This window comes from Schistocerca gregaria, chromosome 1, assembly GCF_023897955.1.
Source record: "Schistocerca gregaria isolate iqSchGreg1 chromosome 1, iqSchGreg1.2, whole genome shotgun sequence".
Lineage (NCBI taxonomy): Eukaryota > Metazoa > Arthropoda > Insecta > Orthoptera > Acrididae > Schistocerca > Schistocerca gregaria.
In genome coordinates, this window is record NC_064920.1 from 1092920343 (window position 1) to 1092944862 (window position 24520).

The 24520-nt window shown below is 42.9% G+C and overlaps 1 protein-coding gene across 3 annotated transcripts in view; it reads left to right on the forward strand.

The window, feature by feature from the left end:
- Positions 1 to 24520, forward strand: part of LOC126282112 (atrophin-1-like) — an 829584-nt gene that overhangs the window by 561840 nt on the left and 243224 nt on the right. For all 3 annotated transcript variants that reach the window (XM_049981594.1, XM_049981578.1, XM_049981586.1), the window contains exon 7: positions 14905 to 15023. In XM_049981594.1, coding sequence (XP_049837551.1) covers positions 14905 to 15023 — 119 coding nt within the window. The remainder of the gene's footprint in view (positions 1 to 14904; positions 15024 to 24520) is intronic.

Genomic DNA, 24520 nt, shown 5'->3' on the forward strand with positions numbered 1-24520 from the left:
AAATTACTTCCTTTCCTTTTACTTTCCTTTCTCTCCCCTCCACCATCAATTTAAATACTGTGTATCACAGATGCGGGTACCTCGTGGTGTCTGTTCTTTCGGACGTGTCCGAAAGAACTCACACCACGCGTTCAGATCACTTTTCATTATGACTTGCCTGATTTGCTTTTCTCGTGAAGGATACGTGAATTATGACGAAATCTGTAGCCCACCTTTCCCCACCAGAGATCAAATGCGCTGCTAATAAATTGCAAGTGGTTAGAGAAGCAGTGCGCAATTCCGTTCTCTGCGTTACCACAGATGGCACATTACTGTTCTCGTACTGCGAAAGGAGAATATGTCAGGGGCGAAGTTGTATCTTAATGAGAATAAGAAACTAAAGTTCTAAAGGTTTCACGAATGAGGCGATGCCATTGTCCCAACAGGGAAGCAGCACGTAAGGCGTTCGGTCTGTCGCTTTTCATTAGAGGCTCCATGGGACTGCGGTGAAACGGGCTGAGCGCTTAATCTGATGTAAATAATGAATCCGCTAGTTTACATACGTACCAGCTATTTTTACTATAAACATATTTAGTCACAGAAAATAGCAAAGTGGTTTCTACAATAAGCTATTGCTGTGCCTTTATGTATTGAATTACGGTACAAATGATTGATGACACACAGAATTTTGGGTATGGCAGTGAGTCAAGTTCGCATTGCCTATGGGTAAGGCGACCGCTCGCGATAAGCGAGAAATCCGGGTTCGAGACTCGGTCCGGCACAACTTTTCCATTGGCATTCCATTATACAGCATTCCATATTCGCAACTGTGAATGCACTTCATGGATTTCTAAAAAAATGGTTCAAATGGCTCTGAGCACTATGGTACTTAACATCGATGGTCATCAGTGCCCTAGAACTTAGAACTACTTGAACCTAACTAACCTAAGGACATCACACAACACCCAGACATCACGAGCAGAGAAAATCCCTGACCCCGCTGGGAATCGAACCCGGGAACCCGGGCGCGGGAAGCGAGAACGCTACCGCACGACCACGAGATGCGGGCATGGATTTCTAGAATGTTGCGTAACCGTGCTTATGCCAATCATGTTTAGATGATAAATCATCCATCAGTCTCACTAGTCACAATGTGATTTTATCGCACGTTCTAACATAAATATAATACACTGAGCTGCAACCTTTAAGGTCGAAAGTAATACTAGCATGATGTGTCATTCCCAGGTAACATAACTCGATGAATCTTGGACTATACATAGAATGAATTGGTATGAAGAGGTTGAAAGAGTCAGCCAAGCAGTTGCAACCAAAGTTTATAAAAATATCTTCTTTAGAATGAGTTGGCCTTATTACATCTCATGGTGGTATATTACACTAGTTGAAGCCGAGCGGCTCTTACCATATACAAAACTAATGTAAAAACCAGGATTATCACATGCCATGACTTAAGACTGCAGCCAGATTACATTCAGAGTAAATCAGAATAAATATACAAATGTATTCACCCACTGATAAATGTTCTTGTTTACATACAATTATAACCGGAGTCCAAAGAATAAAATATTTGCATAACGTAACGTAACCATGCCAGAGACAAATGCTGGCTCTGTCTCAAACCAACTGTTTGGCTGACTTTTTTCAACCTCTACAAATATATACAGTTGCTGAATCGCAACCATGTTTAAAATTTTAAGAAGTGCTGTACTATAGTGCAATGCAGAAGGTAGCAGTAAGACGAACAGGAAAGGCACTTTTATTGAAAGACAGTAATGACACTGATGTCACGGTCAATTACGACTGTGCTCTGGATACTACAAGGGGCCGGAGGGAGGGGGGGGGGGGGGGGGGGAGGGATTGGTTCTTAAAAAGGTGTGTGATCACCACCAACGCAATGCATGCTCAGCAACGTGCTGCCACGATGGCCACAATGTTGGTAAGGATTCCTTGTGGTGGGACTTTCCATCCCTACACCAGCGCGGTTGACAACTGCTGGATAGCTGTTGGCTCCTGTGAACTTATTGTAATACGTTTCCAAGCGTGCTCGATAGGATTTAAGTAGAGGGAACAGTGACTTCGAACCATTCACCGAATATCCGCTCATTACAAGAGTTCCTCCACCTGTGAATTTCAAAGTGGTCATGCATTATTGTCAAAAAAAATGAAGTCAGGGCAGATTAAACTACTGGAAACATACAAACCCGGAAGGAGTACAGTGTCCTAATAGCGGTGACCGTTGAATGTGCCATTTTCAAAGATCTGGAGGTCAGTACGATCGTGTAACATCGAGCTTCCCCACAGATAACATCTGGACCACCAAAAAGATCACTCTCGACAATGTTCGAAGGTGCCTTACGTGCCGCCACGTCTCGCCATACGAGGGTATGTCCAGCGCTGTCGATCATGATCATTTTTGTGTTGCATGGGTGTACAGCTCTCCAAATCTCTGAACATGGCACGCTTACCAGTCTACCTTGTTGTGGCCAGCAAGTGAGCAGAGCATCCATCGCCGGACGCACTGATCAAACTTCCTATCAAGAATAATGTCCCAACGTTTGTAAGATCCAGAGAACCATCACTAGTCTCGGTGACTTCAGTGTTATTATTGTCATTGAATAAAAGTGTCATTTCCGTTCGGCTTTTTCACTGAGCTACGAGGGCCGTTCAGTAAGTAATGTCCCACATTCTTTTTAAAGCCATTAATATACATAGTCAAACGTCCTTATTGGTGCTTCACATTTTATGTTTATTCTGTGCGCCGGTAAAGTTTTGAACCGTTCTGGGTGATGGCAGAGCCGTAATACAGCGTCAAAGTGGCGTCTACATACCACTCCGGTTACAAGCAGCGTGTTGTTATTGAATTATTGTGTGCATAAAAAAGAACCGTGGTGAACGTCCACAAACGTTTGTGTGCAGTGTACGGCGATGCTGCAGTTGATAGCAGTACAGTTGGCCGATGGATAAAGGAAGTTACAGCCTCAGGAAATGCAGAATTAGAGCTCCATGATCAGCGACGCCCACTACGTCCTGTCACAGCCACTGATGAATCGTGCGGATGCCATTATTCGTGCCGATCGGCGCATCACAGCTCGACAGTTGGCGTTACAGTTGTCGGTCAGCATTGGAAGTACGTCTGCAGTGATCGAGACTCTCGGATATTCAAAGACGTGTTCACGATGGGTTCAACGAATGCTCACAGCGGACCACAAGATTCAAAGAAAGGCCAATTGTTGGAGCTTAAAGATTCTCTACGGGGAACACACTTTGGAGATGACGAGAGTGTCAGTCATGAAGTGGAAACATAGCTACACCTACAGGACAAGAGCTTTTACCAGCAGGGAACATCTGCTCTTCCACAACTTTGGCGTACGACCATAGAACTTGATGGAGACTACATAGAAAAATAGGAGATGGACAAGACATGTTGATTTATATTGTCACAAAATTCTGACTCTTAACAACAAATATGTTCACCGAAAAAAATAGTACGGCATTACTTATTGAACGACCCTCGTATGTTACCTGGGAGGGACACATCTTGCAAGAATTCTTTCTTCCTCAACGTTTGCACGCCACTGTGTTATTAGCACGTCGCAAGTCGAATTAGGTATACCAAAACTCTTTATATGGTCTGCTTTGATCGCAGAGGACTGAACTTAACCACACACGTCTTAACGCCTTGCCTCTATACCTAGCACAGGTTGATAGTTGCGAATCACTTCAATCGGCGACTATTCACTTTATTGGCGATAACGCACATCTCATTTCTGTTTGGTATATCAATTATTTATCTAAAAATAATTATAAAATGATGGTCTAAATACTTCATAATAATAAAGGACTCATCCTACATGATGTATCAAACAGAAATATCCAACTAAAAAAAAAATCATAACTATTATGATACCGGCAAGTGTGGCCGAGCGGTTCTAGGCGCTACAGTCTGGAACCGCGCGACCGCTACGGCCGTAGGTTCGAATCCTGCCTCGGGCATTGATGTGTGTGATGTCCTTAGGTCCTTTTACCAGTAGGGAACACCTGCTCTTCCACAACGTTGGCGTACGACCATAGAACGTGATGGAGACTACGTAGAAAAATAGGACATGGACAAGACATGTTGATTTGTATTGTCACCAAATTCTGACTCTTAACAACAAATATGTTCTCAGAAAAAAAAGTACGGCATTACTTATTGAACGACCCTCGTATGTTACCTGTACTTCTAAGTTCTAGGGGACTGATGACCTCAGATGTTAAGTCCCATAGTGCTCAGCGCCATTTGAACTATTATAATACTTGAGATGTATGTGTGAACAAAGTACTGCTGGAAAGAGCAAAATCTCGAGTTTTACGTTGTTCCCGCTAGGCAGCAACAGTGTGCTCGCACTTCTGTTCTAGTGAAAAAGGTGATGGGACAACAGAAAACGTTTTGTGGTCTACATTTTGCGCAGTGTGGGTCTGTAATAACTGTTCAGCGTGACTTTCGCGCTATGTATGGTGTGGATCCTCCTACAGCACAGAGCAGTAGACGACTGAACAATTCCGAGAGACAGGTCGTTTGTGTAAAGGCAAATCGTCGGGCCGTCCCCGAGTGTCTGACACAGACGTCGAAAGCATCCGCCATAGTTTCGCAAGGAATCCACAAAATCCGTTCACCGTGCAGCTAGACATCCGCCAAATGTTGGCCTGGCGTTTACGCACGAAACCACACAAAATTCAGCTACTGTAAGTTCTTCGTGAAGGTGACAAACAACAACGTGTGGAGTTCTGTAATTTCGTTCTTGGCATAATAGAGGACGACAGTTTTCTTCCACGCTTAGTGTTTAGTAACAAGGCAACATTCGATTTAAATAGAAAAGTGAACCTTTATAATGTGAGAATATGGGGTACAGAACAACCACATGAACTTGTGCGTCATGAGAGGGACTCTCCAAAATTTAATGTGTTCTGTGCTACTTCACGGGAAGAGGTGAGTGGTCCAATTTTCTTTGAAGAGAACACTGTTGCAGGAAGCAAATACATAGATCTGCAGCGAATAGGCACTTGGTGCAGGGAGTGGCAACTGACCCTTAACACAGACAAATGTAATGTATTGCGAATACATATAAAGAAGGATCCCTCATTCTATTATTATATGATAGCTGGAACAAACACTGGTAGCAGTTACTTCTGTAAAATATCTGGGAGTATGCGTGCGGAACGATTTGAAGTAGAATCAACATATAAAAATTAATTGTTGGTAAGGCGGGTACCAGGTGGAGATTAATTGGGAGAGTCCTTTGAAAATGTAGCCCATCAACAAAGGAGGTAGCTTACAAAACACTCGTTCGACCTCTACTTGAGTATTGCTCATCAGTGTGGGATACGTACCAGATCGGGTTGACGGAGGAGATAGAGAAGATCGAAAGAAGAGCTGCGCGTTTCACACAGGGTTATTTGGTAACCGTGATAGCGTTACGGAGATGTTTAGCAAACTCAAGTGGCAGACTCTGTAAGAGAGGCGCACTGCATGGCGGTGTAGCTTGCTGTCCAGGTATCGAGAAGGTGCGTTTCTGGATGAGCTATCGAATATATTGCTTCCCCCTACTTATACCTTCAGAGGAGATCACGAATGTAAAATTAGAGAGATTCGAGCGCGCACGGAGGCTTTCAGACAGTCGTTCTTCCCGCGAACCATACGCGACTGGAACAGAAAAGGGAGGTAATGACAGTGGCACGTAAAGTGCCCTCCGCCACACACCGTTGGGTGGCTTTCGGAGTATAAATGTATATGTAGCAGATGTAGATGCACTTGAGAACTTTCTTTCCCCACAGTTGGAAACTTGAAGGACTTCATTTACCAACAGGGTGGGGCACCACCACACTGGCATCTGGAAGTGTGGGAATTTTTAAATCAAAGGATTACTGAACGATGGATCGGTCACACTGGACCAAATGATTCAGCCTTACATTACTGGCCTCCAATATCACCGGACGTAACTATATGTGATTATTTCGTAGAAGGTTTATAAAAGACTTAATGTGCATTCGTTACCAACAACAATGAATGAACTGAGACATCGCATAACAGCAGCTGTGAAAGCTGTAACTCATGACATCCTCACTGCAGCTTGGGACCAATCTGAATACCGCATTGACACATCCCGTGCATCACAAGGGGTCGATTGAACACATATGAAAACGCACGAATTAAAACTTTTTGTGTTTTCCATTCATCAAAAAACCATATTCATTATATATGTTTAATAGTTTCATAAATATAGACGTGCCAAGTCGGATATTCTTTTTGATACACCCTGTATCTCGGAAACTATCTGGAGATTAGTTTAGTTGCTACTAACTAGGCAAAAGGATAATCACCTCTAGCTTATACCGTCGTTCAGTAATAATATTTGTCTCACCAAACATCTGTAAATCATGTTTGACAAAGAAAATACAGCAGCTACTCGGAACACAAGCAGTTTATGTTGGCGCAATTTTCAGCGAGTGCTATATTCTGTCTGTCGTTGCCTACATCCCACTTCGTGACGTCATACGTCTACTACTATAGCCTGACTCAGATTTTAACTATAGGACTAAGGTAATGGCTCGAAGCTACAGAAACCCTACAGAATGCACGTATCGCAAGTCTAGGGCACTTGTAGTACTCGCTTTACACTGGAAAGAAGATAAATAGAGTAGCGCAATAATTCATACTGCAGCGCTTTCACATTCCTTCATACGAAACCAAACAGTCTGCTATTCAACTTAATTATTCTTGAAATATGTTCGTTCGTGAAATTTTTCTATGATGTTTTGCAAAGGTGGGCTGCACAGAGTTTGTAATCCTTTTGTTAATTACTTGTAGCGCGAATACTCGTCTACTGGAATTTCAGCGCTGAGATTCCCCGTGCGGGCGACGTCCATGATCCATCCACAGGAGGGAGGAGGTAATTAGCGCGGAACACGCGCCACCACTCCTTGCTAATTAATTATTTTCCACTAATTAGAATTAATTTGCAGAGACCGCGAGAAATATTTGTTGCGAGTCCCCGAATACGGTGGAGCGAAATGGCGCTGCTACTGAACTTCGGTAACACAAATAAGGGTTGGATTTCGTTAGGAGACTCACGAATTTCCCGGAGATGATCTAATTACCTCTTGTTTGCGCAAACGTATTAACAGCGCTTCACTGGTAAAGGCTGGCGGGAACTGGATGTGCAGAGCGTGGGCACTGGCATCCAAATGGATGTTTTATGGGCGACAGTCGAAATGCTAGCATCGTATTCAGTACGTGCTTCGTGTTCCACGTTGTATATGTTTCCTATGTCGGACAAAGCTACACTATATGGTGCCACAAACGCACCGTTACTACGAGAACATACGGTTACTCAAAATGGTGTTCTAGTTACGTCAGAAGTTCAGTAATTCCAAATTACGACTGACAGACCATCACCATGTAACGAAACATTCTTACGTTGGTTGTAGTGAACAATTTTGATTGCTTAGGTGCTTCCACAGAACATTTATTGATTGACAGCAATTGTGATGCTGGTTCACACTAGTGAACAAACGAAGGCTGTTACATTACTTTAGACAGAGTCACCCAAAATATATGCGAGCATCTTTCGTATTGAATGGTAATAAAATTGTTTGGTCAAAAAATATAATTGTTATTTATCAACTCATTACGCAATTCTGGATGAAATTAATAAATGTGTGATATGCTAAACAATGTAAAACTAGATATTAAAAGACATACATTGCAACAACGCAGGGAAACAATATAACAGATCTGTCGAAAATCGATAAAAAGTGCCCTGTCGCATCTACTCCATTTTATAATACTATCGGCGATCAAACTGACTCAAGCAGTTTGCCTGTGTCAGCAGACAAACTATTGTATGAGAACGCTTATTAAACAAAGAGTATCTATGATTCAACTTATATATGCGTAAAATTTTTGTTAATAAAGGAATCACAGGTCACGGAAACAATACCGCTGATGTTGTATTAAGAGCTCTTAAATTTAGAGCTGTGCCGGACTGAGTGGCCGTGCGGTTCTAGGCGCTGTCTAGAGCCGAGCGACCGCTACCGTCGCAGGTTCGAATCCTACCTCGGGCTTGGATATGTGGGATGTCCTTAGGTTAGTTAGGTTTAATTAGTTCTAAGTTCTAGGCGACTGATGACCTCAGAATTTAAGTCCCATAGTGCTCAGAGCCATTTGAACCATTTTAGAGCTATGGCAACGTAGATTAGATTTGGCGTAAATTCAAAGAAATCGATCAAGAGCAGTACAGGGGCTTATGCTAAATACATTAATAATAGACGGTTATATCACGTTATGTTATCAAAGGGTGCTTGGCAATTACGAAGCGAAATGTAGTGTGAGGAGGGCTATGCGAGAGGCTTTCAATGAATTCGAAAGTAAAGTTCTATGTACTGACTTGGCAGAAAATCCTAAGAAATTTTGGTCCTATGTCAAAGCGGTAGGTGGATCAAAACAAAATGTCCAGACACTCTGTGACCAAAATGGTACTGAAACAGAGGATGACAGACTAAAGGCCGAATTACTAAATGTCTTCTTCCAAAGCTGTTTCACAGAGGAAGACTGCACTGTGCTTCCTTCTCTAGATTGTCGCACAGTTGACAAAATGGTAGATATCGAAGTAGACGACAGAGGGATAGAGAAACAATTAAAATCGCTCAAAAGAGGAAAGGCCGCTGGTCCTGATGGGATACCAGTTCGATTTTACACAGAGTACGCGAAGGAACTTGCCCCCCTTCTTGCAGCGGTGTACCGTAGGTCTCTAGAAGAGCGAAGCGTTCCAAAGGATTGGAAAAGGGCACAGGTCATCCCCGTTCTCAAGAAGGGACGTCGAATAGATGTGCAGAACTATAGACCTATATCTCTAACGTCGATCAGTTGTAGAATTTTGGAACACGTATTATGTTCGAGTATAATGTCTTTTCTGGAGACTAGAAATCTGCTCTGTAGGAATCAGCATGGGTTTCGAAAAAGACGATCGTGTGAAACGCAGCTCGCGCTATTCGTCCACGAGACTCAGAGGGCCTTAGACACGGGTTCACAGGTAGATGCCGTGTTTCTTGACTTCCGCAAGGCGTTTGACACAGTTCCCCACAGTCGTTTAATGAACAAAGTAAGAGCATACGGACTATCAGATCAATTGTGTGATTGGATTGAGGAGTTCCTAGATAACAGAACGCAGCACGTCATTCTCAATGGAGAGAAGTCTTCCGAAGTAAGAGTGATTTCAGGTGTGCCGCAGGGGAGTGTCATAGGACCGTTGCTATTCACAATATACATAAATGACCTGGTGGATGACATCGGAAGTTCACTGAGGCTTTTTGCAGATGATGCTGTGGTGTATCGAAAGGTTGCAACAATGGAAAATTGTACTGAAATGCAGGAGGATCTGCAGCGAATTGACGCATGGTGCACGGAATGGCAATTGAATCTCAATGTAGCGAAGTGTAATGTGATGCGAATACATAGAAAGATAGGTCCCTTATCATTTAGCTACAAAATAGCAGGTCAGCAACTGGAAGCAGTTAATTCCATAAATTATCTGGGAGTACGCATTAGGAGTGATTTAAAATGGAATGATCATATGAAGTTGATCGTCGGTAAAGCAGATGCCAGACTGAGATTCATTGGAAGAATCCTAAGGAAATGCAATCCGACAACAAAGGAAGTAGGTTACAGTACGCTTGTTCGCCCAATGCTTGAATACTGCTCAGCAGTGTGGGATCCGCACCAGGTAGGGTTGATAGAAGAGATAGAGAAGATCCAACGGAGAGCATCGCGCTTCGTTACAGGATCATTTAGTAATTGCGAAAGCGTTACGGAGATGATAGATAAACTCCAGTGGAAGACTCTGCAGGAGAGACGCTCAGTAGCTCGGTACGGGCTTTTGTTAAAGTTTCGAGAACATACCTTCACCGAAGAGTCAAGCAGTATATTGCTCCCTCCTACGTATATCTCGCGAAGAGACCATGAGGATAAAATCAGAGAGATTAGAGCCCACACAGAAGCATACCGACAATCCTTCTTTCCACGTACAATACGAGACTGGAATAGAAGGGAGAACCGATAGAGGTACTCAGGGTACCCTCCGCCACACACCGTCAGGTGGCTTGCGGAGTACGGATGTAGATGTAGATGTAGATGTAGATGCTTGGATCAAGGAACAGTCGGAATTATAGTTGTAAATTGTTGTAGTTGCGCTGGAAAAGTCCCTGAGCTTCAAGCGCTAATAGAAAGCACAGAAGCTGATATCGTTATAGGTACAGACAGCTGGCTAAAGCCTGAAATAAGTTCTGCAGAAATTTTTACGAAGTCTCAGACGGTGTTCAGGACAGATAGATTAGGCAGAATTGGTGGTGGAGTGTTTGTGTCTGTCAGTAGTGGTTTATCTTGTAGTGAAGTCGAAGTAGATACTCTGTGCGAATTGGTGTGGGTGGAGGTTATACTTAACAGCCGAATTAAGTTAATAATTGGCTCCTTCTACCGACCCCCAGACTCCGATGATACAGTTGCGGAACAGTTCAGAGAAAGTTTGAGTCTCGTAACAAATAAATACCCCACTCATACGGTTATAGTTGGTGGGGACTTCAACCTACCCTCGGTATGTTGGCAAAAATACTTGTTCAAAACCGGTGGTAGGCACAAAACGTCTTCCGAGATTGTCCTAAATGCATTCTCCGAAAATTATTTAGAGCAGTTAGTCCACGAACCCACGCGAATTGTAAATGGTTGCGAAAACACACTTGACCTCTTGGCCACAAACAATCCAGAGCTGATAGAGAGCATCATGACTGATACAGGGATTAGTGATCACAAGGTCATTGTAGCTAGGCTCAATACCATTTCTTCCAAAATAATTTTATTTAAAAAAGCGGATAAAGTGCCACTAGAACCCTTCCTAAAAGACAATTTCCATTCCTTCCGAACTGACTATGCGAATGTAGACGAGATGTGGCTCAAATTCAAAGATATAGTAGCAACAGCAATTGAGATATTCATACCTCATAAATTGGTAAGAGATGGAACGGATCCCCCGTGGTACACAAAAAAGGTCCGAACGCTGTTGCAGAGGCAACGGAAAAACCATGCGAAGTTCAGAAGAACGCGAAATCCCGAAGATGGGCTAAAATTTACAGACGCGCGAAATTTGGTACGTACATCGATGCGAGATGCCTTTAATAGGTTCCACAACGAAACATTGTCTCAAAATTTGGTAGAAAATCCGAAGAAATTCCGGTCGTACGTAAAGTACACAAGCGGCAAGACGCAGTCAATACCTTCGCTGCGCAGTGCCGATGGTACTGTTATCGACGACTGTGCCGCTGAAGCGGAGTTATTGAACGCAGTTTTCCGAAATTCCTTCACCAGGGAAGACGAATAGAATATTCCAGAATTTGAAACACGAACATCTGCTAGCATGAGTCTCTTAGAAGTAGATACCTTAGGGGTTGCGAAGCAACTCTAATTGCTTGATACGGGCAAGTCTTCAGGTCCAGATTGTATACCGATTAGGTTCCTTTCAGATTACGCTGATACTATAGATCCCTACTTAGCACTCATATACAACCGCTCGCTCACCGATAGATCTGTACCTACAGATTGGAAAATTGCGCAGGTCGCACCAGTGTTCAAGAAGGGTAGTAGGAGTAATCCATTTAACTACAGCCCTATATCATTGACGTCGGTTTGCAGTAGGGTTTTGGAGCATATACTGTATTCAAACATTATGAATCACCTCGAAGGGAACGATCTATTGACACGTAATCAGCATGGCTTCAGAAAACATCGCTCTTGTGCAACGCAGCTAGCTCTTTATTCGCACGAAGTAATGGCCGCTATCGACAGGGGATCTCAAGTTGATTCCGTCTTTCTATATTTCCGGAAAGCTTTTGACACCGTTCCTCACAAGCGACTTCTAATCAAGCTGCGGAGCTATGGGGTATCGTCTCAGTTGTGCGACTGGATTCGTGATTTCCTGTCAGGAAGGTCGCAGTTCGTAGTAATAGACGGCAAATCATCGAGTAAAACTGAAGTGATATCAGGTGTTCTCCAGGGAAGCGTCCCTGGACCTCTACTGTTCCTGATCTATATAAATGACCTGGGTGACAATCTGAGCAGTTCTCTTAGACTGTTCGAGAGATGATGCTGTAATTTACCGTGTAGTAAGGTCATCCGAAGACCAGTATCAGTTGCAAAGCGATTTAGAAAAGATTGCTGTATGGTGTGTCAGGTGGCAGTTGACGCTAAATAACGAAAAGTGTGAGATGATCCACATGAGTTCCAAAAGAAATCCGTTGGAATTCGATTACTAGATAAATAGTACAATTCTCAAGGCTGTCAATTCAACTAAGTACCTGAGTGATAAAATTACGAACAACTTCAGTTGGAAGGACCACATAGATAATATTGTCGGGAAGGCGAGCCAAAGGTTGCGTTTCATTAGCAGGATACTTAGAAGATGCAACAAGTACACTAAAGAGACAGCTTACACTACACTCGTTCGTCCTCTGTTAGAATATTGCTGCGCGGTGTGGGATCCTTACCAGGTGGGATTGACGGAGGACATCGAAAGGGTGCAAAAAAGGGCAGCTCGTTTTGTATTATCACGTTATAGGGGAGAGAGTGTGGCAGATATGATACACGAGTTGGGATAGAAGTCATTACAGCATAGACGTTTTTCGTCGCGGCGAGACCTTTTTACGAAATTTCAGTCACTAACTTTCTCTTCCGAATGCGAAAATATTTTGTTGAGCGCAACCTACATAGGTAGGAATGATCATCAAAATAAAATAAGAGAAATCAGAGCTCGAACAGAAAGGTTTAGGTGTTCGTTTTTCCCGCTCGCTGTTCGGGAGTGGAATAGTAGAGAGATAGTATGATTGTGGTTCGATGAACCCTCTGCCAAGCACTTAAATGTGAATTGCAGAGTAGTCATGTAGATGTAGATGTAGATGTAGATGTTATGTGAACCGGGGACCTAGAAACGACGGAGGGCTCCGTCCCCGCCGCAACCGCACGACGACCAGTATTATTGTGCGGTTCGGCCCCCGGGGTCATCGAACGTAACACCAATCACGGTCGAAAAACATCGTTTGCAGCTGAAGAACAAACTTCCAGTATTTGCAGACGCTAACAGTCTGACGTGCTCACTATGAATTGGCTGCAAACCAATTATCGGAACCCCTACGAATTCCCAGTCTATTTGATCAGCAGAGGTAGCCATACAGGAGCAAGATTTTTTGAAGAGCTGTCAGCATTTCAGGACGAATGTACTTACAGCTTTGGAGAGATGCAATAAGCAGACGCCAGTGACCGATACGATTCTCCTGTGGCAATGAACCTAAAACCAACTTGGTTTACATTACTTGCTTTTATATAATTGCCACATGATCCATAAATATTATAGGGTATGTTAGTGTTATAAATTATAGAGCATAGCAATCAGTCGTCCTTTTTATAGGTTTTATTTGGCAAATCCAGATTTTGGCTAGTGCTTAGCCATTATCAATACATTATTTTGCAGTCTCCATACATGTCAGTTCTGTGTTGTTCAGCCGTCAGTCACAGTTCTTCGAATTCAAAGAACAGTGACTGACACCCAAACAACAGGGAACTGACATGTATCGGGACTAGACAGTAGTTCATTGATAATGGCTAGGCACTAGCCGAAATCTGGATTTACCAAATAAAATCTAAAAAGCAGGACGACTGATTGCTGCGCTCTATAATTTATAAATAATGTCACAGTCGCTGGGTACACCAACTTTCCTAACGGAAGATAACCTGATGAGTATGTTAGTACTTTGATTAAAGTAAGAGTACATTGAACGTTCTCCCCACATAGCACGTGTGGACTGAAGAACTGTTTTTCAGTGGTGTCTAAGCACTGGGGCGTCCAGTACATATGACTGCTGGTACTCGTCGAATGCGACATCTGTTGTTGCTGTTTCAGAGTGTCTGAGCTTCTGGGCGGCTAGTGTGTGCGGCTGTGGGTGCTCGTGTGGTCTGATAACTGTTGTTAATGTTGTATGAGTGGTGTCGGGGCACCTGGGCACCCAGTGTGTGCAGCTGCAGGTGTTTGACAACTCTGACAAATGTTTTTTTTTTCAGTGGTGTTGGAGCACTGCGCCATCCTTTTGTGCTGTAGCAGGCGCCCATCAAGTCTGACAGCTGTTGCTTGTAGTAGTAGTTCGTAGTAGTAGTAGTAGTAGTTTTTGTTGTTGCTGGTGTGGTGTTGGTTCCGTGGCGCTGGGACCCTGGGGCTGGGCAGTGTCTGCAGCTGCGTGTATCCATCGAATCCCATGAACGTTATTATAATTCTTTCAGTGTTGCTGAAGCATCTGGGCGAGCAGTGTGTGCGAATGCATGTGCTTGACAAGTCTAACAGCCGTTGTCGGTTTTCCAGATTTTCTAGAGGGCTGGAGCGAAATGTCTGTGCGATTGCAGGAACTCATCAAGGCTGACAATTGTTGTTACTGTTATTTCAGTAGCATCGGAGCACCTGGGCAGCCTGTCCGTGCAGCTGCGGTTTCTTGACATGTCTGACATGTGTTGTTGTTGTTGTTGTTGTTGTTTCTGTGGTATCGGAGTGCTGGGTCTTTGTCTGCTGTTGCAGGTGCCCACCAAGTCTGACAATTGTAGTAGTAGTAGTAGTAGTAGTAGTAGTAGTAGTAAGAAGTGTAGTAGTAGTGATAGGAATAGCTTTCGTTGTTGTTTGAGTTGTTTCAGTGGTGTCAGAGGGGTGGGCTGTGCAGCTGAGGCTGCCTGTGAAGTCTGATCTCTGCTGTCGTAGTTGTCTCAGTGTTGCTGAAGTGACTGGGAAGTCAGTGTGTGCGATAGCAGAAGCTCATCAAATCTGACAACTGTTGTTGTTGTTTCAGTGGTTTCGGAGCGCTGGGGCGGCCAGTGTGTGCGGCTGAGGGTGCTCGTTAAGTCCGACAACTGCGGAGAGAACCAGGACTGCTCAGCCAAGGGCGTCTGCTTCTCCAACATCTCCATGGTGAGTGTCACCACGTTGTGCAAGTCATCGGTTAAGACAATCTTGCAAGGGTGCAGATCAGTGGGATATTTGCTGTTTTTAAGTTTTATTGCGCAACATCCTGGAACATTCAAGAACATTTGGAAAGATTCAATATTACAGACCAACATCGAATATTGATCTTGGCAAATATACTATTCATGTGAAAGAGACTGACGTCCTAATGACTTTGTGACCACCACGATGTGGTGGTGATCACTTCAAACACCATCTGCACAACCACAACAGTCACCACCGCACAACCACTAAGCGCACAGTAGGGGTAGCAAAAGACACTGTGGTAGTTCTTTTTTACGTATTTTGGTTTTTATATGTTATGTAAAGTTGGAGTTAGTATTATTCTGCCTGCTTCACAACTAAAAAATTATTTTCGTCATTGACTCAGTTATGGTACTTCTCGCAGTTAGTTTGCCCGACACACTGTTTTTATATTAAAAGACACCACTAGAACACAAATAATCGCAAAGTGACAACAAAATAAAAAACAAAAAACGAAGTAAGAATCTTTCCCTATGAAACAAAATAATTGGTACCACCACAACAAAACGTAAGAATATGCTAAGGCTCCAAAGCGGCAAGAAGCCCTCCATGAGCCCGCCCCACCCTTCTGGTGGAGGAATGAAAGTTAAAAAAAAAATTCCAGATATACAGGTGCATTATTAAATGCTTGTTTTACCTTTGTGAAACTGGAATGCTGAGGAGATTGTCGTTATTTCCGTTAATCGGGGATCAACAAACTCACTGACATTACGTTACATACGTAAGATTCAATATTGGAAAAACTAACTACCATTATTGCTCCAAAGGATGAACCGCTAATCAAGAGAAATCGCCTATATTTAGACTTAGTTTTGTTACTTGTCTAAATTAGCAAATATTAAAAATATTTATTAAGACTCTGGGCCGTTATCATTTAGAGAACAATGGCATTGACCCCGGCACCAATGTTCCCCTATAAAATTTGCATAAATCATTGACATATATCACGTCATGAATATAGGATCTGTTAACAATAAAATATTAGCGACACTTTTAAGTAATATTAGATAATATTTAGTTTAAATATTACATGAAACTTACACGTTTTCGTGCTTCGTCACAAAATAGCTTCTTACACTACGAAGAAACAAAAGGGAAGTCCGTGCGATCCTTTTTCAAAAGGAAAAGAAATTACAATAACCTTCGCAGAACATATTAGTTTATATAGTCTTTGTGATTTTTCTGCGATAATATTTATTTCGTTACGACGTCAGTTTTGCTAAATTTGCGAAATTCTTCAATATTATTTTTTCACGTTATGTGGCGTACCGCGACAGCCTAATAACCGCTTACGGGCAGTTAGTGTTTTGAGGTAACGTCAACTTCACTCACAAACACTGTAATTTGTATGTATGCTGAATCCTCTCTGCGACGAACAGAACACGTGGAGCGACCAAATAGTGGGAATGTTGACCGAAGTTAAAATCTTGTGGTTTATTAGGCCACGTCGTATTTGCTCTAAAATAATCGACGTTTCGACCCCTCTGCTGGGATCTTCCTCTGGATACACTACTATTGAAACAGTGTTCGATTACTTTAGAGGAAATATGACGCGACCTAATAACCCAGAAGGTTCTAACACAAGCGGTGGGCTTTCCGACCGTGACCTTTGGGACGTGTGACGTTAACGTAGTATTTCCGACCAGTGATACGTTTGCCGTGGGTTTTCCGACCTTCGAATGAAGCTGCAACAATGTGGGAAGCTCTGACGACCGATTTTTAATCAGAACGCCAGATTTCTTACAGGCTTAGGACTGTCTACAGACGTGGTACGTAGGCATGTTTAACCCTAGTAATATCAAGGCATCTTCCAAAACGCCAATTACAAGGGGTTTACTTCATACCCACCTCAAAAATAATTTTCTAAGACACAAAGTTCGTTAATTGTTGTTAAATTGTATTAAAAACCTACTTTTTAAAGAAGTACTGATGTGCAAGTGGAGTCCAGAACCTGAACGTACGTTTCAGCACACTCTTAACAAATCGACGCTCTTTCGATAACGTGTACTACTGTCTTTATGACCACCACAAAAAATTTAAAAGGGTCAGCACCATTAGGCTATCCGAGCACAACTCACCGGCCGACCCAAACTTCCAGAAGTCGTGAAACATCTGTTTACAATCTGTACTCGTACATCCATTATGTATATTCCTGTACAGGCGAGACATTTTATATGAAATTTTCTTGCCCGGTATCGGCAAATAGATATAATGTTTCAGTGCCTGTCTCATTCCGAGTTGCAACGCAATGTTCGTTTTGGACTTGCATGTTCAAGGGAACAGGCACTGCAGCGACTACAGCCGGTCCGGAACAAATTTTCACTGTCTGGTATAAAATATGGACGGAAAGACTTGCTTTTGTTACGTGATTGAAGTTGCTTCACTAATCCGATGATATCTATTTCTACGTTACTCATGTTGGGAGCTGTTCTAATTTCGAATTCTGGAATACTTACTTCGTTTTCTTTGGAGAAGACATTTCGGAAGGTTGTGTTTAGTAACTCCGCTTTGGCAGTACTGTCTTCGATAGTATCTCCATTGATATCGCACAGAGAAGACATTGATTGCTTCTTGCCGCTAACATACGCCACATACGACCAGAATCTGTTTGGATTTTCTGCCAGGTTTCGAGACAACGTTTCGTTGTGGAAACTATTATAAGCATCTCGCATTGAAGTCAGCGCTAAATTTCGAGCTTCTATAAAAGATCGCCAATTTTGGGGATTTTGGACATGTTTAAATTTCGCACGTTTGATTTGTTGTTTCTGCAACAATGTTCTGACCCGTTTTGTGTACCAAGGAGGATCAGCTTGATCGATTGTTAAATTATTTGATATAAACCTCTCAACTGCTGTCGATACTATTTCTTTGGATTCGAGCCGCACCTGTTCTGCACTTACATTGTTAATTGGGAAGTAGTGGAGACTATTTCTCAGGCAGACGTCGAGTGAATTTTTATCTGCCTTATTGAATAGGTATATTTTTCGTTTGTTTTTGGAGGATTTCGCGTTTACAGCGTTCAAACTCGCTGCGACAACCCTGTATTCAATAATCCCTGTATTCGTTTTAATGCTTGTTATTAGCTCAGGATTATTTGTTACAAAGAGGTGAAGTGTGTTTTCGCAACTGTTTACTATTCGCATTGTAGCCTCTCAACTGGCTCCTTCTAACCAATACACGGCCATCATTGGCCCCGAGGCAGAAATAAGCTTTCATCAGAAACACAACAGACCTCTATCCTGCCCTCCTAAGAGCTCTCGCTTGACACCGATGAATTCGCAAATGTCGGTGGTTTTAGGTCAGAGGAATGCACGATACAAGGGATCTGACTCGGATCTTTCCTGGAAGGAACCGATCTGCTACAGTTCGTTGTGTTACTGTGGTGCCAAGCGAGGCCCTACCTGCTGCTGCAGATGCAGTACGATGCGCCAGAGCCGTACGCCGAAAACGATGATCTTCCCTCTCGGTAGTGCCACGTGGCCGTCTGGAGCCCGGCCTTCTTGCGGCCGTAGATTCTCGTGATCACCGCTGCCAGAAATCACGTACTGTGCCTACATTCCTGTCAAGTCTTTAAGCAGTATCGCAGAAGGAACTTCCGGCTTCTCGTAGCCCAATTACACAACCTCGTTCGAACCGAGTGAGGTGTTCACACTGGCGTCTTTGTCGCCCTAAAGGCATTCTTGACTAAAATAAACTCACTACGTCCAATCTAAAACGTAAATAACGCTCACGACTGTTACAACGTGTATTTAAAGCACATCTGATTTGTATTTTCATAACGGTGCTACTAAAGCCACCGTTATACTACTGTCTCGAAATCTGAGTAGACGTCTTCTTTCAGATTCGAAAGACGCAAACCAGGTTTCATTTAGTGTTGAAATTATTTTTTGTCATCAGTGTATACTTGACATAAAGCAAAAAAAAGTGTGTTGTACCACTGTACCACAAAAGACTGCCAGTTATGCAGTGAATATTCTTTTGAAGGTAGATTGCTATTATATCTTCAAGTTAAGCATATTTGTTTATTATATTGAAATACTGTCAATGCTATTAAAATGATTGTGGACGGAGGAAGTCTTTGAAATCGGCCGTAAAATTGGAAGGTGCAGTCAATTCTTAATACCCCAAGACTAATTCAAATGGTCCTCGACTCCCAGGTTTGGTACGTTAATTGTTTAGACATGGCAGCAGGGTTACGGAACTCATACAGGTCGACAGTTATATGAAAATAAACGTCATTTAGTTACCAACTGCGGCATTCACACACTTTATTCAACGTGCAAACGTCATTACAGATTTCCGCATTTACATTATGACATATTCCATAAGCCTGCCACTATTGTCGATGACGTGGCGCAGACGAATAGCGAAAATCTGCATGACTTCACTTGACGCCTTCCTGAGAGACAATCTCCACTAATTCCAAATTAATAATGTAAGTGTAGATCAGATGTGGCTTGAATTCAAAGGAATAGTATTGGCAGCAATTGAGAGATTTATACCTAATAACAAACGGCAGAGCTGATCCTTCTTGGTACTCAACCACTGTTGCAGAAACAACAAAACAAACATCCCAAATTGAAACAGACGCAAAATCCCCATGATATTCGAACTTTTACAGAAGGTCGAAATTTAGCGCGGGTTTCAATGCGAGAGGCTTATAATAGATCCCATAAAGAAACTTTGTCTTGAGACTTGGCAGAAAATCCAAACAGATTCAGGTCGTATGTAAGGTATGATATGGGGAAGAAACAATCAGCATCTTCTCAGCGCGATAGCAATGGAGACACTATCGAAGACAGTACTGCCAAAGCAGAGATGCTTAACACAGCCCTCCGAAATACCTTCACAAAAGAAGACGAGGTAAATATTCTAGAATTAGAATCAAGAACAGCTGCCAACATGAGTAACGTAGAAGTAAATATCCTCGAGAAATGAAGCAACTCAAATCATTTAATAAAAGCAAGTCTTCTGGTCCAGACTGTATACCAGTTAGGTTCCTTTCAGAGTATTGTGATACAATAGCTGAGTACTTAACAATCGCATACTACCGTTCGCTCGACAAAAGATCCCTACCCAAAGACTTGAAAGTTGCACAGATCACACCAATACTTAAGAAAGGTAGTAGGAGTAATCCACTTAATTGCAGGCCCATATCGTTAACGTCGATATGCAGCAGGATCTAGAAACATATATTGTATTCGAATGTTATGAAATACCTCTAAGAAAACGGTCTTTTGACACACAATCAACATGGATGTAGAAAACATCCTTCTTGTGAAACACAACTAGCTCTTTATTCGCATGAAGTGATGAGTGCTATTGACAAGGGATTTCAAATTCTTTCCGCATTTCTGGATTTGCGGAAGGCTTTTGACTCTGTACCACGCAAGTGGCTTGTAGTGAAATTGCGTGCTTATGGAATATCATCTCAATTATGTGACATAATTTGTGACTTCCTGTCAGAGAGGTCACGGAAAGTCACGTAGTAAAACAGAAGTGATTTCTGGCGTTCCCCGGGGGGTAGTGCTATAGGCCCTTTGCTGTTCCTTATATAAACGATTTGGGAGAGAATCTGAGCAGCCATTTTAGGTTTTTTGCAGATGCCGCTGTCGTGTATCGACTAATAAAGTCATCAGAAGATCAAAACAAACGCAAAACGATTTAGAAAAGATATGGTGTGAAAAGTGGCATTTGACCCTAAATAATGAAAAGTGTGAGGTCGTCCATATGAGTCCTAAAAGGAACTCGTTAAACTTCGGTTACACGATAAATCTGTCTAATCTGATAGCCGTAAATACAACTAAATATCTAGGTATTACAATTACGAAAAGCTTCAATTGGAAGGATCATATAGAATATGTTGTGGGGAAGGCTAACGGAGACTGCGTTTTATTGGCAGGACACTTAGAAAATGTAGGAGATCTACTAAGGAGACTGCCTACACTCTGTCCGTCGTCTTTTACAATACTTCTGGGTATATGGGATCCGAACCATATAGCACTGACGCATTACATCGAAAAAGTTCAAAGAATGACAGCACTTTTGTACTATTGCGACACTTGAGAGAGATTGTCACTGAGAATGATACAGGATTTGGGCTGGACATCATTTTAAAAAAGGCGTTTTTCGTTGCGACAGAATCTTCTCACGAAATTCCAATCACCAACTTTCTCCTCCGAATGCGAAAATATTTTGTCACACAAGGTGTAGGATCCTTACCAAGCAGGACTGACGGAGAACATTGAGAAAGTTCAAAGAATGCCCCAAGTTTTGTATTATCGCGAAGTATGGGAGAAAGTGTCACTGAAATGAGACAAGATTGAGGGGGGAATCCATTAAAACAAAGGCATTTTTCGTTGCGGCGGAAACTTCTCACGGAATTTCAGTCACCAACTTCCTTCACCGAATATTTCGTTGACACCGACCTACATTGGAAGAATCAATCACCATAATAAAATAAGGGAAATCAGTGTCGCACGGAAAGATATAGGTTTTCGTTCTTTTCGAGCGGTATACGAGATTGGAATTCTAGAGAATTGTGATGGTGGTTTGATGAGCCTTCTGCCAGGCTCTTAAATGTGATTTGCAGAGTATACATGTAGATGTAGATGTAACCTGTCAGTGTCCTAGACACGTTGGACAAACACCTCAAGTTATGCTCTGGAGAACAGGGGCACTCTCGGGGTTACCCCACTCACCTTAAATGTATATTTGTACGTCGCTCTGGTGATTCTGCCTCTTGTGCTGCCCTTCATGAACGGCATTCCATGGAGAGTTTCCCGATCGCTACGGGCGCAGGTTTGAATCCTGCCTCGGGCATGGATGTGTGCACTGTCCTTAGGTTAGTTAGGTTTAAGTAATTCTAAGTTCTAGGGGAGTGATGACCACCAATGTTAAGTCCCATAGTGCACACAGCCATTTGAACATTTGGAGAATTTTCTAACAGGATAACGCTCGCTCACATACCGATGTTATAACCCAGCATACTGTACAGAGTGCCGACATGTTGCCGTGACCTGCTCGAACACCAGATCTGTCAGCAATCGATCACATACTGAACATCATGCAATGACAACTCCAATGTCATAAAAAAGCATTAACCGTCCCTGTATTGGCAGACCATGTGCAACATGCATGGAACTCCATCCCAAAAACTGACATCCGGCACCTATGCAACACAGCACCTGCCATTCTGCACGCTTGCATTCAACATTCTGGCGGTTACACCGGTTATTAATGTAGAAACATTTCACATTTTCAATGGCTTACTTCGCGCCTACATTAACCTGTGATCTTGCAGTTACCCAGACAAACGTATTCCCATAATTATATTACTCTATTTTTCGTGCTACATTTTTTTTGTTTTTTTTTTTGTTTTGTTTTTAGTCAGTGTATTTTTCGGGGAATTACACGTTCTCAAACTCATAAAATCAGTTATATAAAATATAATACACTTTTTGGATCTTGCCTCCTCTGGGACAAATTTCTGCGGATGTCCATCTATCTGACACACAAAGTTTCGACTATTTCCGCGGTATGATGTTCTTGAGCCAACATAGCACGCCTGCCTCCCTGGCTACATTTGGAGACGTACCGGGTGGGAATTTTTGAACCATATGAAATAAAATTGTCATAACTTCTGAACTGTTTGCGTTAGGATTTGAAAACTGCACAGTTGGAAACGAAGGATTATGGGAATTAGTATCGTTTGGCTTTGCGACAAAGCCCACTTTAAGTTTGATGGGCTCGTCAATAAGAAAAAATTGGCGCATTTGAGGGACAAAGAACCCGGATTTCACGATCGAGAGTTCTCTTCACCCCCCCCCCCCCCCCAAAAAAAAGGGCTCTGGGCACTATGCGACTTAACATCTGTGGTCATCAGTCGCCTAGAACTTAGAACTAATTAAACCTAACTAACCTAAGGACATCACACACATCCATGCCCGAGGCAGGATTCGAACCTGCGACCTTAGCAGTCGCGCGGTTCCGGACTGAGCGCCTAGAACCGCGAGACCACCGGGGCCGGCTCTTCACCCTCAGCGGGTGACTATGTGGTGAGCAATGTTCAATCACGGAATAATCGGTGCGATATACCTTGATGGCACGTTGAATATCGAACGGTTCGTGAAGGTTTTGGTAGATGATTCTATCCCACGCAACCTGACTGCAATTTCGTATGTCAGTCTGGTGATTCAATCAATTGTGCTGCCATTAATAAGCAGCATTCCAGTGGGTATTTTCCAACAGGATTATGCACGCCCTCATACCGCTGTTGTAATGCATCATGCTCTACAGAGTGTCGAAACAATAAACTGGCCTGCTTCATCACAAAATCTGTCTCTAGTCCATCGGATGCGTCACATCAGCTAACGGCAACTCCAGCGTCGTTCACGAAAAAACATTAACCGTCCCTGTACTGACATATCAATTGGAAGAGACATGGAACTCCACCCCACAATCTGGCATTCGGCACCTGTACAACACAGTGCATGCACGTCTTAGTACTTGCGTACAACAATCTGAACGTTACATCCGTTATTAAAGTACCAGCTTACCTTGTCCTACATCAACCTGTGGTATTGCCATTTTAATCACTTAAATATGTTAGCTAGAAAAATGTATTCCCGAAATTTCAGTAGCCTACATTAACTATGTTTGGTGTTGCGATTTATCTGTTTCGTCAGTGTGTTTCTTGGGGAATGACACTTTCTCAAACTCATAAAAATCAGTTATAGGCCCTATATACAGTACTGGACATTAAAATTGCTACAACACGATATGACGTGCTACAGACGCAAAATTTAACCGACAGAAGAAGATGCATTGATTTGCAAATGATTAGCTTTTCAGAGCATTCACACAACCTTGGCACCGGTGGCGACACCTACAACGTGCTGACATGAGGTAAGTTCTCAGCCGATTTCTCATACACAAACAGCAGTTGACCGGCGTTGCCTGGTGAAACGTTGTTGTGATGCCTCGTGTAAGGAGGAGAATGCGTACCATCACGTTTCCGACTTTGATAAAGGTCGGATTGTAGCATATTGCGATTGCGGTTTATCGTACAGTGACATTGCTGCTCGCGCTGGTCGAGATCCAATGACTGTTAGCAGAATACGGAATCGGTGGGTTCAGGAGGGTTATACGGAACGCCGTGCTGGATCCCAAAGGCCTCGTAACACTAGCAGTCAAGAAGAGAGGCATCTTATACGCATGGCTGTAACGGATCGTGCAGCCACGTCTCGATCCCTGAGTCAACAGATGGGGACATTTGCAAGACAACAACCATCTGCAAGAACAGTTCGAAAACGTTTGCAGCAGCATGGACTATGAGCTCGGAGACCGTGGCTGAGTTACCCTTGACGCTGCATCACAGACAGGAGTGCCTGCGATGGAGTACTCAATGACGAACCTGG